The 16950-nt window shown below is 43.0% G+C and overlaps 1 protein-coding gene across 1 annotated transcript in view; it reads left to right on the top strand.

The window, feature by feature from the left end:
* Positions 1 to 13126, top strand: part of LOC136610639 (tyrosine 3-monooxygenase-like) — a 36419-nt gene extending 23293 nt beyond the window's left edge. The window contains exons 7-12 of the mRNA XM_066589853.1: positions 4239 to 4374; positions 5998 to 6067; positions 6937 to 6993; positions 10274 to 10369; positions 10993 to 11126; positions 12967 to 13126. Coding sequence (XP_066445950.1) covers positions 4239 to 4374; positions 5998 to 6067; positions 6937 to 6993; positions 10274 to 10369; positions 10993 to 11126; positions 12967 to 13126 — 653 coding nt within the window. The remainder of the gene's footprint in view (positions 1 to 4238; positions 4375 to 5997; positions 6068 to 6936; positions 6994 to 10273; positions 10370 to 10992; positions 11127 to 12966) is intronic.
* The last annotated feature ends 3824 nt before the right edge of the window (positions 13127 to 16950 follow it).

Here is a 16950-nt window from a genome sequence, read left to right as displayed (position 1 = left end):
GAGCACGTTCGCTCATCTCTAATAGGAACCCATTGGTTCTTTTAGAAGAGCTCTTTTTCTGCACCCAAAAACAACGCTCATCTGTCTGAGACCTAACTGATTGGCAGTATAATAAGAAACCAGCAAAATTCTTAATATACCTTTTTGTGAATAAAAAAATCTATAAAACATCAAATGTCTACAGGATAAGGTAAACAAAATATTTACAAAGCATTATAACTTTTTATGAACATTAAATCTGCAAAATATTATTAACTATAATTCAAAAGTTGCACTTTTTGCAGTTAACACATAGAATTAATTAATGTTAAAAGATAGTAACTCTGTAACTATGTGGATTGCAGTACTGATCCTGAATTACACCATGTGTTATAACTCTGCATTCACAATTCTCCAAGCTTTAGAACTGAAATTTTACACTATTTTTTGTTTGCCCAATAACTCCATATAGCTAGCTTTGCTGATTTGCTTTCTGGTAGGTATAATCTGACATAGGGACAAATTTCTCTGAGCCTGGCAAATGAAGATATATTTTAGGATGTTAGAAAACCCATTGCATAATGCGCTGACTATTAATAAATCCCTAATTAGTGCCATCTTTTCCTAATTCGAATGTCTTAAAGGGGTTGTTCAGTTGTAAATTATTGATGCTCTATCATCAGAATTGGTGATCAATATTAGATTAGCAGGGGTCCATTGCCCAGTATCCCCGCCAATCAGCTGTTCTCTGGGTCAGTGCTCTTGTGCACTGATTTCTGCAGTGGCCAGGCTTGGTATTACAGGCAAAGTTCTCATTTACATCACTTTAATGAGAACTTGTAATACTAAACGTGGCCACTAAAGAGAGAACAGAGCTGTCTGCTTCCTGCAGAAATCAGCTCAGTGACAAATGCACGGGCCTGTAAACCGTTGATCAACAGGAATCCTCAGCAACAGACCCCACTGATCCAATATTGATGGCTTATCCTGAGAATAGGCCATTATTAATTTACAAATGGACACTTACTTTAATTTACATATAGTTAGAAACTGCAGGATATTGCTAGCCTTTGGAAAAAGGACAACTGTTGTGAACTTGTCATTTTGCTAGTAACAGGCACTTTCAAAAAAAGTCAGAAAGTGGCGACCTGAAGAAATCACTGCCACACAGAATACAGAGATTTATCCTATGTGGTGGAAAATAATCCTTTTTCCTTTTGGCAGGAATTCAGGAACTAATACGCACAATACAATATTTACTTCACATGCACATTTTCTGAATGCTTGAGGTTTATATTACCTAAGAAGCTTCTGCGTCATTGGACATATTTACATTCTATCAACCTGTTCCGATGACATTGGCAGCAATACTCTAAATACAAGATATATATTCATTCCTCCTTATTTTTCTAACAAAAAACTAAGAAAAGGTAATAGCAGCTGCTTGGTCCGAATGTCTTTCACAAAACCTGACCTTAGAGACTTATTGCAGCTAGTATTAAAGAGTACCTATACATTTTTTTCTTTTGGCGGGGGGGGGGGGGGGGTGTTGAGTGTGTTATTTGAAACTTTCCAATGTATTTTATTTATTTTGAAATAAATTAGTTTTTATTTTGGAATTTCATTACTTTTCTTAACTTTATCTCTTTAACTTCATTTGTAATTAGAGATGAGCGAGTATACTCGCTAAGGCACATTACTCGAGCAAGCATTGCCTTTAGTGAGTATCTCCCCCACTCGAGACAAAAGGTTCGGGTGCCGGCGGCGGGCAGGGAGCTGCGGGGGAGAGCGGGGAGGAACGGAGGGGAGATCTCTCTCTCCCTCCCCCCCCCCCCCCCCCCCCCCCGCTCCCTCCTGCTGACTGCCGCTACTCAACGCTCCCCCGCGCCGGCACCCAAACCTTTCGTCTCGACCGGGCAGGTACTCGCTAAAGGCAATGCTCGCTCGAGCAATTGCCTTTAGCGAGTATACTCGCTCATCTCTGTAATGTATTTAATGTCAGGAATTTGCTTCCTTGTTTAAAATCTCTGATGACCGCTCCTGCAAACAGCTTCTACAGACTATGATACAGAATGTTTGCATCTATATGAAATTTGTACACCACTTCTAAGCTAGAAGTATAGAGACAACAGAGTCTCTGATGGGGAATCTGGTTCATTAGCTGCTCCTCACTCCTGAGACAAAGGCTCACCTCAGTAAAGCCTGTTTCTAGATGGTGGGACAACTGATGAGCCATCTCCCCCATAAATGGTGCTTTTACAAGGGACAGAATATTCTGCAACAACATTGCAGAATATGCCCTCTTGCGGAATATTCAGCACCAAAATATGCACTACAAAAGTGTGGATTTGGATGTACAATTGAAAATGGCAAAATTCTGCTGGTAATTCCATATGAAAATCCACATTTAAGGGCGCATTCAGACGACCGTATATCGGCCGAGTATTCACGCTGGCCGATATACGGCGCCCCTCTCTACAGGGGGAGGAGGCTGGAAGAGCCGGGAGCAGTGCTCTGAGCTCCCACCTCCTCTCTGCCAACTCTCCACCCCCTCTCCGCCTCTCTGCACGATTTGCAATCAGGATAGGTGGGACCGGGGTGGAGCTAATTCCCGGGACTTGACCCCGCCCCACCCCCACCCATTGCAAATAGTGCTGAGGGGCGGAGAGGGGGTGGAGAGGAGGCAGAGAGGGGGCGGGAGCTCAGAGCATTGCTCTCGGCTCTTCCTGCCTCCTCCCCCTGCAGAGAGAGAGGCCGTATATTGGCCGGCGTGAATACCTGGCCGATATACAGTTATCTGAATAAGCCCTAACAATGTGGATTCTTGTGTGGAATTCCGAGATGGAATATCTCACAACATTCTGTCCCATGCGGAAACTCTGCAGCTCCCCCATACACCACTTGCTAAGAAATGGTGTATTGATTTAATATGGAAACACTAATGTAGCAGCTGGTAGAATCTGTTGGTAAGGGAGTTCATCCAATATTTTTTAAGCGGTAAGGACAGATTCACACGGGTGTATTTGCGCACGCAATATGCAGTGAATAAAACCCATTGATTTAAATGGGTTTGTTCACATGTACATTTCTGCACATATAGCATTTTGGTTTGTGGCATTTTTAATACAGTTTCAGGGCCTAAATAGATGAGCGTGATACACACGCGGGAAATTCCAATGATTTCAATTGATTCATTCTAACATCTTTTTTTGTGATCGTTGTTTTTGCGGGCACAAAAATATAGTACCTGTCTTATTTTGTGCGTATTTGCAAACCAAAGAGCCCCTATACAGGTCTATCGGATGTGTGCAAAATCCGCCCGTGCGTTTAAATCAGGGCAGGGTGATTTCCCCCACCCGTGTGATTGAGCGGGGCCTGGGTAAAAACGCTCCGTATTCACGCAGGCACGAGCGCTAAATGCACTTGTGCAAAAAAATTGCGAAGGAGGCAGCGTATTACTTTACACACTCGTCTATTCAAGCTCTTAAACCCACAATATGAGGGCTTATTCACACGAGCGTATATCAGCTGGCGTTTTCACACCTGGCTGATATACGTTACCATCTGATGCATTGTATTCCAATTCATCAAATCACACAGGCGTATTCCCATGGTGTAAAAGTACCCGACAGGGATAGTCCCGAAACTATCTTCCTGGCCGGACTACAGCTGCTTCCATAGACTCCTATGGGAGCCAATGACAGTGGCCGGAGAAGGGGGGTGGGAGGGAGTTTAGCCCACTCCCTTTGCTGGCTGTGGACAAGGGGCAGGGAGGGGGCGGGAGCTTAGCACTGACCCTGTCCTGCCCCCTCCCATTGCAAACAGCCGGAAGGGAGGAGAGAGGAGGTGAGCGGCAGGGGTGGGGGTTGAAGGCATATACGCTGATAGCATATGCACTGAGCTCGTGCATCACATGGTAGCGTATATCGGCCAGCTGTGATATACGCTTGTGTGAATAAGCCCTAAACCTGTGTGAGCCCGGACATTCAGACACGAGTTCTCAGTCACATGTACTTTTTACTACATTTTAAAATGTATAATAAAATGCCTTTTTCTTTGAGCATTTTTATAAGGCCGGCTTCACACAGGCGGGTCGGATTCCGCATAAAAAAAACACAATACCCAGAATGTACTGCGTTTTGATAAAAATGGCATTGGCCCCAAAAGTACTACAAAAATGTCGAAGACCAAAATGCTGTGTGCGGTTCCAGCCTTATTCCTACTCATTCTCTCATTTGTGAATCACTTCTTCTGTGTAGAAAGAACAGGGTTCAAACTGAGACCAGCTGCTGGATTACTTTCTGCACGGGATTTCCTGGCGTGTCTAGCTTACCGTGTGTTTCCAAGTACCCAGTACCTGAGACACCCTTCAGCTGTGATGCATTCACCAGAACCGTAAGTAACATTTCTTAAATGAATGCATTCCATACCTAAATTGGCATGGGGCATGATTAGGCTAATGAACCAAACTGAATTTACAGATTCAGGTCTCTTTTATGTTGCTCATGACTATCCAGACCTAATCAATTGTGATGTTATCTGTCTGGATTGTCTTCCCCATTGCTCACCTTTGACTAAGAAATAACTTACATTTAAAGCCCCATTTACACGCAAAGACAATCAATCAAAATTCATTCAAACTATAGCTTGATTGATAGTTTCAGCGATCATTTTGCATAAGCTGCTAATAGGCAATAATACCCATTAGTAGCTTATTAGCTTTATTAGCATGTAAATGAGCCTCCCTTCACTCTATGCAGAAAAGAGCAGGTAGTATGTTATCTCCATACAGCTCCTTTGTTCGCCCACTAGACTGCAGCTGAATACAATGTTATCAGCGCTCCTGTGGAGAATCACAGCTTGCTGTCCTTGCTGTTAGCTCTCTGGCAAATAATGTTTTTTTTAAACTCAACTAAATGTCATCCTTCGGCCAAGAAGACAACGATGGTAGCATTTACACGCAACGAGTATCGCTCAAAAGACATGGTTTGAGTGAATTTTGAGCGATAAATGTGACTCAGTAGCTAGCACTGTTGCCTTGCAACAGCCTAGGTTTAAATCCCACCAAGGACAACATCTGCATGGAGTGTGTGTGTGTTCTCCCTGTGTTTGTGTGGGTTTCTTCATAATAATAATCACCTTATATAACACATACATTTAATAAGAAGAAACAGAGGGTGGACATACACACTCTATGCAGATGTTGTCCTTGGTCAGATTTAAACCAAGGATCCCAGCACTGCACAGCAACAGCATTAACCACTGAGCCACCATACTTCTTCCTTCAGAGGAGCTCTTCTCCTGAAGAAGCATGGTGAAATGTGACTAAGACACCATCTACATGGAGTTTGCAGAACCCCCCACAAACACAGGAAGAACATATAAACCCCATGGAGATGTTGTCCTTGGTTGGATTTGAATCTAGGACCCCAGTGCTGCAAGGCAACAGTGTTAACCACTGAGCAAAAGGAAGAGCTGTTTAGGCATGGCTCTTAAAAACAATTTTATACACCAGTTTCAAGAGTATTGGTGAAGTTCCAGTTCAATCCGAATGAATTCAGACCGAACCAAACTTTTTGCCAAAATACGGTGAACTGACAGAACCGAACTTTTCAAAAGTTTGCTTAACACTAGTTGTCATAATTATTTGGGCTCGGCAGTGGCTGGCAGGTTTGTCTTCGTAGTTCTCTGCCTGACATATTTGTAGTGGGACTGTATTGTGGAGCTTAATTTTCAATTTTTTTTATGGCACACACTTCTATATGTATCTCAAATTATCCCTACTGCATCTGTAATTAAGGGGAACTCCTGGGAAAACTGGAACCTTCCATAGGAAATATCCTTGGAAAATTGTTTAAACTGTCAAATCAATCTGCCATGTGACAACAGAACTTGTTGAACTTACTCCATTGCTGCCTAGAAATGTGTGTAGGTAACCTTGCTAAACATACTGTATATCAGTTTGTGTATATAATACAAACCATTTCCACACAATTTCTACACATTTTATTTATTAAGTGACTGCTGCCATGAACTTCTGGGCCACATCCCTATGCTTGCTGATAAGGAGTTTGCACAGTTTTCACAGGTAAGATGTATGAAATGCCATCAATGTATCAGTTTTTAGTAACTTTCTTATGTAAACAAAAGCATTGCAAATATTAATAAAAATGACATTGAATGGCCATCTTATTGGAAATAACCATCAAGTAGCGCATTGGACCTCTTTTGGCCTTCAGACCCACAGTAATTTGTCATGGCATAGATTCCACTCGGAGTTGAATCGTTCTGCAGGAATATTGGCCCATGTGGACAGGAAGCTTCATGCAGTTGGTGGAAATTAGATGGCGGTATTGACCTTCTCTAATGGAAAGGGTTCATCCATTCATGCTGATTGTATCAAATTCTAACTCTGCCATCAGCACGGTGCAACACAAATCTGGATTCATCTGACCAAGCAAAGATTTTCCACTGCTCAGTGATCCAATTTTTGTTCTCTTTTGCCCACTGGAGATTTATCTTTCTGTTTCTCTTAATGGCGCTCAAACTGGTCATCTGCTGTTATAGCCCGTGCTAAGGAATAATTGTGCACATTCATTGGAGCACCAGCATTGCATTCAGCTACACTTTCTTCACTGTGCACTGCCTGTTCATCAGAGCTATTCTTGACATCCTTCTCTGACGACTTTCATTGACAAGTTGTTTACGTGGATCTCTGTTTGCTGGATCCTTTCCCTTGATTACACTGCTCTCAGTATACTCTTACACACTAATATCCTGCCCTGGCTAGCCTAGCACCAATGCCAACGCCTCATTCAAAGTGACTTGGATCGCTCAATTCCGAATGCTGCATCCTGGGGTTACGCATCTAATTTCCATACAGGGAAATTTCCAATTGTGAAAGGTCAGATGTCTCTAATAAAGTCTGTGTGTATTATGTATGGTTTTTTTCTGCAGGATATTGGCTTGGCATCACTAGGAGCATCTGATGAAGATATTGAAAAACTGTCAACTGTAAGTCTCAAGTGGTAGATATACTGTATATGGAACATCCACTTATATATATATGGGAATTGCAAATATAACAATGAATGCAATGTTTTAACCAAATGCTTAACATGTTTGAATCATTTAAATCAGTGTTTCCCAACTCCAGTCCACAAGACACCCCAACAGGTCATGTTTTCAGGATTGCACAGGTGATGTAATTATTGTTGGTGCCTCAGACATTGCCACAGATGTTCTTACTATAGGATATCCTGAAAACATGACCTGTTGGGGGTCCCTGAGGACTGGAGTTGAGAAATTCTGATTAAGGACTCCTTCACATGGGCGATTTTGCAAGCGGTTGTGCATGCAGAAATTCGGCTGCGGGAACCACAACCATTAAAACCCATGGGTTCAATGGATTCACTCACATTGGTCGGTTTTATGCATGCATTTTCGTCGCCAGTGAAAATACATGGCATGGTCTATTTTTTTGCCCACCTGAGGCTCAATAGGAGTTTATGGGGGGTGCGCAAATGTATGCCCATGTGCACGAAATCAAGCTCACAATTGCGCAATTTTACGGTGTTACTAACATGAAAAACTGCTATCACCTTAGGCTAACTTCACATGGGCAAGCTCGTTATCGGGCTGTGAATCACGGCCCGATTTCGCACTCGTCAACATGCATTTTCCCTGTGGATGCAAGGCAGTTTAGTTTGAAAACCGCCTCGCATCACTTTAGGAAAGAAGCGATTTTCCGTCGCGGCTGTCGGCTGGCCCCATTGTAAACAATGGGTCCAGCGATGCAGGAGCATGCAGAAAGATAGGGAAAAAAATTACTCATGTGTATGACCCCATTTATATTCGTGCAAGATTTGTGCATTTTGCAATGCACAAATCCCGCGCAATTTTCTCGCCCATGTGAAGCTGGCATTAAAGTGTCCTGTTGTGTAAGTTAGAATAAAACAATGCACAAAAGAACGCTGGTAACATCCATGGAAAATCATCAGATTCAGCTATAGTGCTTAATAAAGAATGTCTCTGTTATGCTAGCCATATACTTAAGATCAGTCAACAGCTATCTCCCTGCATGCTATGGTTATCGGAGCATGCATGCTAGTGAGAGGAGAAGGCGGTTGTCCAATATCTGTGGAGTTGCTTATCTACCAGGGATAACAAAAGATTGGACATATTACCATTAAAGTAAAGGTACCTTTACATGGGCCGACAGTCACCTGACTAATTGCTCAGATGAATGATTTCGGGCAACTGTCGGCCTATGTACACATGGTGGTAGATAGGGCACTGAGTGAGAAGTCACTCAGTTGTCGCTAATTGTTCCTTTTTAGCTCACTGAAAAGGAACAACTCCTGATTGGCTTCTCACTCAGTATAAACAGGAGTCACTCAGTGTTTAAGCGACTGCCTGTTTACAGTAAATGGAGGCAGGTGGGCCGAAACGACCTCTGACCTGCTCCACGCTCATCCACTTGAATGACTATTGCACCTGTATTAAGCACAGAAGCAATATTGGATAGGTTACCTGGCACTTATGTAAGGTGACCAGATTTTCCCAGGGTCAAAGTGAGACAGAGAGGTGTGGTCAAGGGCGGGGCTTATCACAAAGTATGATTTTTACCTCCATCATTATAAAAAGGACAGGGCTGTTTCAAAAAAGAAAGTAGTAATAGTGACCCCCACAGTGGCCTCAGTAGTAATAGTGTCCCCTATATCAGCTTCAGTAGTAATAATGAGCCCCCAAGGTAGCCCCAGTAGTAATAGCGCCCCCCCAGAGACCAATATACTTACCTCCTCCTTGTCTTCAAAGTGCCACTGCTCCTCTGCTCAGTGCTGCTGTGGGAGAAGTCTGAACCCCCGGACTCCTCCTCCCTTCTCCTCTCCTCCTGCAGAACCAAGGAGAGGTCAGGGAAGGAGGAACCCAGGTGCATACACTGCCGTCAGTTTTTGTACCCATAGCAATGCCACTGAGTGATTACCTCACTTTCATGGTGATCAGACATCCTGAAAGGGGGAAAGACATTCCGAAAGAGGGATTAAAGTCTCCACCGCTTAGGGACCCGGGGGACACAGGGTCCCAGAGTGGGAATGTCTGGTCACCTTAGCTTGTGCGTTTATGTGCCCGACAATCATCCAGTGTAATAAGGCCTTAAGGCTCTGTGCAGACCTTGTTATTGGCTTCACTCAGGGGTCCTGTCAAGGTTTCAGTTTAAAATCCCGAAAATGGCACAGCTGTGTTTATCTGTGATTGTGGCTTAGATAGCAATCAGACCACATTTTGTTAGTAATCAATAGAGAAATCCAGGTAGTTCCAAAGACTATTTTTCTTGCAACTGTACGCTATTTCTACACACACTACACAAACAATTATCTTTGCTGCAGCTGTAGCTATAACTGCTGCTTGAACCTCTAGTATGCGGTAAGCCTGAAGAAGTTCTCTCCCAGGACACCAGCGAACGGAGCCATAGTAAATCAGCAATTGGGGTGGGAGCAGAGGACTAGAAATAGCAGCTAGAAGGGAGTAGAAGTCTGGGGAGGGCAGCTGGGGGTTGGGGGCGAGGACACAAGACTTTTGCACATTTTTCCTGTACTCCCTACTGTGTCACTCTGGAGAGTTCCCTCCCTTTCCTATCAGTGCTGACTACATAGCAGTCTCTGCATCATGCTATGGCTGCTGTAATAGTGCAAGAGAGGGAGGGTACTGGTGATTTCTATTCAGTCCTGCCAGCACTACAGCACACATATAGAGCCCTGGCTGTATCCAGAATAGAGATGGATAGGCTTGGAAAAATAACTTTTTTTCATTTTTTTCCAGAGACATTTTCTATGTTATATAGTTTGAATACCATATCATAGATACATTATTTATCATTGGAAAACTTACTCTACACACTTTTTTTCAATTTTTCTGGAAAAAAACTGATTTTTTTCTCTCCAATTTTTCCGTTTTTTTTCCAAGGCCTTCCCATCTCTAATTCAGAAGCAGCCAGCCAGCTGTATAGAAAGTGCATAGGTGTGGTTAGTGCTTGGTGCTCTGAGACTATGGAGCCTTGTAGTGATTACAAATGGGGGTGTACCCTCCAGGCGCCTGTCCGACACTGGCTGCACCTCTTGTCTATTTTCTATGAATTATGAAAACATTACTTAAGCAAGAACACCATTAATTTAACACAAAAGTGAAAGGTCCTCTTTAAGAGTGAGTCATAGGCAATGATACAATGTGTCAGGTGAGAAAATGAATTAGCATGAAGAACTATATTTTGTTAAATGGTTGATAATTATTCCAGCTCTACTGGTTCACCGTTGAGTTTGGACTGTGCAAGCAGAATGGATCCATTAAGGCTTACGGAGCTGGCCTGCTCTCGTCTTATGGGGAACTCCTGGTAAGAATGTATATTTTCTAGTTGTATATACGGCCCCTTTTCTCTTTACAAGTCCTTTATGGATTGGGCTGAACTGTCGTTATGTACCACATATCTCCCATTCATCTCTACGAGAGGTGTGCGCATAGAAAGAGTTAACTTGCTCGTATGCACTGACTTTGCAGGGACACACTGCAGGAACAGGCAGTTTGGTGAGTATGAAAGATACCTCCCTAGACTCATCGTTCTATCACCTTTGAGCCCCATAACTTGCTCTTTGTAGCTAATTGTCACCCAGGCTAATAGATGAGGGTCTTGAACAGCAACCATCCAATTTGTATGTCAAGCACTTGTCAATAGAAATTTTCATAGAACAAAAAAGAGAAAATTATTTTCACTAGTCCATATATGCATTTAAAAACTTGCCCAGGTAGTTCTAGAGCACAGAGATACAGATGTAAAGAAACACACAAAACGTATTATTAAATATAAGGACAGCCTTGGTTGGACCATTGCACGCCAGACCAGTTTTAGGCTACTGTTGACAACTCCAAGCAGCGAATGACTAGTCTGCTATTTTATTTTCATATTTTTGTGTTAAAATGTAATAATCTGACAAAAGACCGATGGCTGTGTATTTTCAGTATGCTTTATCAAACAAGCCTGAAATTAAGCCATTTGATCCAGAAGTCACTGCAATCCAGCCCTATCAGGATAATTCCTTTCAGTCTGTATACTTTGTATCAGAGAGTTTTGAAGATTCCAAAGTCAAACTCAGGTAAGAATGATGCTACAACTGTGTGAATGAAGACACCAAGCATACAATCATGTTCATTAGTGTCCTTAGCAACATGTGATGCTCAGGCCTCTTCCATTTGGCTTCCAGTTTCTTGGCAATTGTAGTAACTATTGTAAACCAATGACATGTAATGGCTTCAGAGACTCAGATCTACACCGTCTTATATAGACCTATACAGTCCTATACAGTCAAACACATAAAAGTTTACAAGTTGGCCAAACCTGATGATTTTTGACAGAATCTACCAATAGTCGTACATGCTTTAGAGCCTTCCAACTATTCCTGATATATATGAGGAAGAAATGTATTGAGCATGAGTGGTAACAGCTTACTCCATTAAAATATGCCTGCATTCTCACCCTAGCCCATCCTGTATGTTAATGGAGTCAGGAAAAATAGTTGTTACCCAACACTTTTTGATGTGTATGACCAACTTCATTGCCATACTGCATAAACAGTATCATTATAGGATAAGCCAGCTGCACTTCAGTGAAGTATTTTAAGGATTATCCAGGAACACACTTTTCTTTTCCGAATCTCACTCAGCTTGCACTAATGCCATAACAGAAGACATACTCATCTCCCCAGCTCTCCCACAGCTGCTATCTTGCCAGCATCTTGTCCCCACTGTTTTTCACTTCTGGTTGCAGGAAATCGGCGATGACATCACTGACAGCAGGGCCATGTGACCGCTGCAGCCAATCACCACCTTCCTTCAGCCGGTGAATATCTGCAGCTGTCATATGAGCTGGGGTTGCTTCATCATCACTCTCCTCCAAGAAGTGCTGGTCAATGGGAACTGAGCAGTGGCAGAAAGAAAGCTGTGGACGAGCAGGGAAAGTGAGTATTATAGAATCGTAGAGTTGGAAGGGACCTCCAGGGTCATCGGGTCCAACCCCCTGCTCAGTGCAGGATCACTAAATCATCCCAGACAGATATTTGTCCAGCTTTTGTTTGAAGACTTCCACTGAAGAAGAACTCACTACCTCCCATGGCAACCTGTTTCACTCATTGATCACCCTCACTGTCAGGAAGTATTTTGTAATATCTAATCTGTGTCTCCTCCCTTTCAGTTTCATCCCATTGCTTCTAGTCTTTCCTTGTACAAATGAGAATAGGGCTGATCCCTCTGCGCTGTGACAGCCCTTCAGATATTTGTAGACAAGCTTTTGCAAGCTAAACATTCCCAGATCCTTTAACCGTTCCTCATAGGACATGATTTGCAGACCGCTCACCATCTTGGTAACTCTTCTCTGAATTTGCTCCAGTTTGTCAATGCCTTTTATAAATTGTGGTGCCCAGAACTGGACACAGTATTCCAGATGAGGTCTGACTAAGCAAGATTAGAGGGGGATAATTACCTCACATGATCTAGACTTTATGCTTCTCTTAAGACATCCCAGTATATTTTCTGTTTTGTTACTAGAGCGGGCAGAGTGAGTTTTGGGGGAAAAAAGTGTGTCCCCGGATAACACTTTTACCCTGTTAATGACCATATAAACCATAAATGTACGATTCATGGTTCTTGGCTTTAAACCCACACTATGGAAAAAGTATAGCACAGGTTTAAAGCTTCTATTCCTGCAATCTAGACTTTGAGAGAATATAGAAGCAGTTCATAGTACCACTCCTCTCTTATATGTTCCTGCATAAATAACACCCATTAAAAATTGTGTACTGAATAGAGGCAGCTCTGAAGGGGCTTATATATGTCCTATCTTTGAATATTTAAATATTTTTTGGTTGCGTTTCTGCCATATTGATTATACTTTAAATATACGTTTTCAGTGCTGACGAATATTCTTGACTTATTTCCCAGACAATATGCTATGAAGATAAAGAAGCCGTTCTATCTGCGATACGACCCCTTTACTTGCAGTGTTGAAATCTTGGATTCTTTTCAAAAGGTCAGGACTGCCCTCTGCCAAATAAAAGATGAACTTATGAGTTTATGTTCTGCTCTTGACACAATAAGCTAGAATCAAATGAGAAAAATATATATCTATAGAGCTTTAAAGATAAGATAAACAAATGTAACTGAAGTTGCAGTTCACTTGTAACTCTTTACATTTCTGATGATCTGAGACCACTACTCCCAGTATGCGCTAAGTAATAAACACAATTTTAGGTCAATAATCTATTGTACAAGTCTTATGCTATATATATAAAATCATTGAAAATAAAACAGTTGTATCAAACTCACTATTTCTTGTCTATTTTTGTTATAAAGTTATGTCCAATCTACCAACATCATGTTATAGAGCAAGAGATACTGAGCAGATTGCTACAGATCCGTGTTCCTCATACTCCAGACTTTATGACCCACCATCAGGTCATGTTTTCAGGATTTCCTCAGTATTGTACAGATGGAGTAATTATCGTCGGTGCCTCAGACATTGCCATAGGTGTTTTCTATAGGATATCCTCCAAACATGGCCTGTAGGATGGTCATGAGGACTGGAGTTTTGGAAACACTGACACAGGTTCTGGTGGGAAATGATTAATACTGATCTAAATCTCTGCTCGTTCTGGACTTAGGAGTCCAGTGATTGACAATTACGGTACCTCTGTATGACTATGTATTGGTCTCAGATCTTTCAATGGGGGGCCTGCAGGGTCCTGGGGACTGGTGTGTCGGGTAATGGTCCAACCACACGGTTGGCTGATTGTGGAGAGAGGCCTTCGGCAGGTCAGGTGCTGATGAAGGGCCCACATGTCCTATGTTTCAACCAATTTATTTTAACAAGAAATGCAGCAACTCACAGCTATGAGACAAAGAGGGAATCCTCAGGTTTCAAAGGCATTCTAAGTCATTGCAATGACAACTCCTGGCCAGTATTTACTGCGCTTGGTCCTGGGCTTTAATCACAGCCAATAACAAAAATACAGAGCAGAATTAAAGCTCCTACTCTTGCAATCAAAACAGCCTGGTCCTTAAGGAGTTAACATTAGAGATGAGCGAGCACCAAAATGCTCGGGTGCTCGTTACTCGAGTCGAACTTTCAGTGATGCTCGAGAGTTCGTTTCGAGTAGCGAACCCGATTGAAGTCAATGGGCGACTCGAGCATTTTTGTATATTGCCGATGCTCGCTAAGGTTTTCATTTGTGAAAACCTGGGAAATTCAAGAAAGTGATGGGAACGACACAGAAACGGATAGGGCAGGTGAGGGGCTACATGTTGGGCTGCATCTCAAGTTCCCAGGTCCCACTATTAAGCCACAATAGTGGCAAGAGTGAGACCCCCCCACACACACATACTGTCAGCATAAAGATCGTTCTCCTCTGCCACAGCTGTAACAGCAATGTGATCATCCTCTCATTTGATTGGTCCCGCTGAGCCAATCAGAGGCAGCAGTCACACACCCATTCATAAATTCATGAATGGGTGTGTGAGTGGAATCTGCCTCTGATTGGTCAGGCTGTGACCAATTAGAGGTAGCTCATTCAGCAGGCGGGGATTTTAAATCCCCAGCTGCTGAATACTACTCACAGTTGTTCAGAGCAGTTCAGGAGGACTGCCGCTGGCCGCGCTGAACTCCGTCTGTCGGGACCAGGTGAGTATGTATATATTTTTTATTTTTACACATTTCTGGATGAATTGCAGGGAAGGGCTTATATATTTAACCCCTTCCCGACAATTCATCCCGCGATCGCCGGCAGCCCATTGCTTTTAATGGAGCCGGCTGTATTGCCGGCTCCATTGAATTCAATGGGCTAACATCGTTCTGCCGGAACAAGGTGAGTATATATATAATTTTTTTTACACATTTCTGGATGAATTGCAGGGAAGGGCTTATATATTTAAGCCCTTCCCGACAATTCATCCCGCGCTCGCCGGCAGGCCATTGCTTTCAATGGAGCCGGCTGTATTGCCGGCTCCATTGAATTCAATGGTCAGTGCTCGTTTAATCGAGACGAGCATCACGAGCACCCTAATACTCGAACGAGCATCAAGCTCGGACGAGTATGCTCGCTCATCTCTAGTTAACATACTTCTTTGTTTCCGAGGAGAGGTCCCGGGAGTCTGTAGAAAGAGTCAGTGCCCCAGCTCTTCTACTGTCTGGACCGAATAAGAGGAGTGAGTTACAGTCATGATTCGGGCCCATCAACTCCTTTTACCTACTCCCTCCAGTGTCTGTGGGTGCAATCCCTCTTCCCCTGTCATTTGCAGCCAATGCCACATCCTAGAGCTGTTGTCATTGACACTCGAGGGCGCGGGCACAGGCTAGACCCACATCTTAAAGGGCCAGCGCACACATCCAGCTTTTTTAGTCCCCAGCCAATGATTACAGGCTTTGGTCTATTTAGGGCCACTAGAGGGTGCCAAGCAATTAGTGTCTCTAGTGTGCAAAGGTGCTTTGTGTTCTGACAGTTCTCCTGGTTTTGATTCCTGCTTGTACAATTCAGCTTTTCCATCTTCTCTATTCCTAACCTTGGCTTGTTATTTGTCCATGATTACTCTATCTGCTGCCTGCCATGATCTTTTGGCCCACTTCACGCATAAGAAAGTACTAGTTATTATTAGGAAATTATAGTACCAGTGCTTCTGGTGGCGCAATGTGACACACAGCTCTACTACATCCATCCTGACCCCACACACAGCTGTACTACATCCATTATGATGGCCAGGCATCATACACACAGCTTAACTACATCCATGCTGACTCCCACACATTACACACACAGCTGAACTACATCCATCCTGATTCACACACATGAAACAAATAGCTCTGCTACATCCATAGTGATTCCCACACATCACACACAGCTTTACTACATCCATCCTGATTCACACCCATGACACAAACAGCTGTGGTATATCCATCCTGATTTTCAGACATCACCAACAAAGCAGACTCTTAAATACAGTGATCAGCCCCTGGTCATGTGATCCCTGACTCCACCTACACAGATGATCACATGACCGCTACGTCATAACAGGTCCTGATAGCTGCTGTCTGGTTCTGTAGGGGGCTCTTTGGGTTGGTGTTTATCCAGTATACAGTACTTTCTACCAAACTGCAGAATGGCTTCTCCCACAACAGGGCTGGTCACGTGGAAGTGACGTCACCACAGGTCTTTCAACCCGCCGGATCTCTGTGGTGGCGGTAGGTTGGTGTCTCCTGTCAGGACCGCTGAGTTGTGTCTGAGATAATAACGCCTTAGTTGTATTTTCATTTTGTTATTTTTGTCCTCCTCTTCCAAGAGCCCTTACTTTGTTCTTCTTCTGTCAGTTAGGCTCTGTATTTTATATATGCTGTAGGACCTGCAATGACATCACCAGGGGCCGAGCATGGGAAGCACTCACACACATACAAACTAACGGACAAATGGTCATTAGTAGTTTGATTTCACTTGTTTGACCTCCACTCTATTCTACGACCACGTTTCTGTCTACACCTTGCAGTACCACATTATGGAAGCTTTTACCATTTTAGGTCTGCTGCCTCATAATCAAGATTATTTCTGGGATACCCAGCAGTGAAGACCAGATTCCAAATGGTGCAATAAAAGGGTGAAAACTGGGAAAATTGGTTTGCGGCATAGTGGTTCCACTCCAAGCAAGTTTTAGATGCTAGAAATTCTTTAGCAGCCATTCAGTTACATCTGGAGAATCTGGCCAACATTGAATACCAACTTGTCTAGAAAATGAGTTGTCTTATATTATACGAAAGTTATAGACAGACCCTATTGATGCTGACTGCTGAGCATTATGGGAGATGTAGTTTAGAAACAGCTGCAATGTAGACCACTGCCCTTTCATGTTATCATGTTGGACCTTCACAGTGATTTGTATACACTA

This window comes from Eleutherodactylus coqui, chromosome 2 (genome assembly GCF_035609145.1).
Source record: "Eleutherodactylus coqui strain aEleCoq1 chromosome 2, aEleCoq1.hap1, whole genome shotgun sequence".
Classification (NCBI taxonomy): Eukaryota; Metazoa; Chordata; class Amphibia; order Anura; family Eleutherodactylidae; genus Eleutherodactylus; species Eleutherodactylus coqui.
This window is presented reverse-complemented; position numbering and strand designations above follow the sequence as displayed.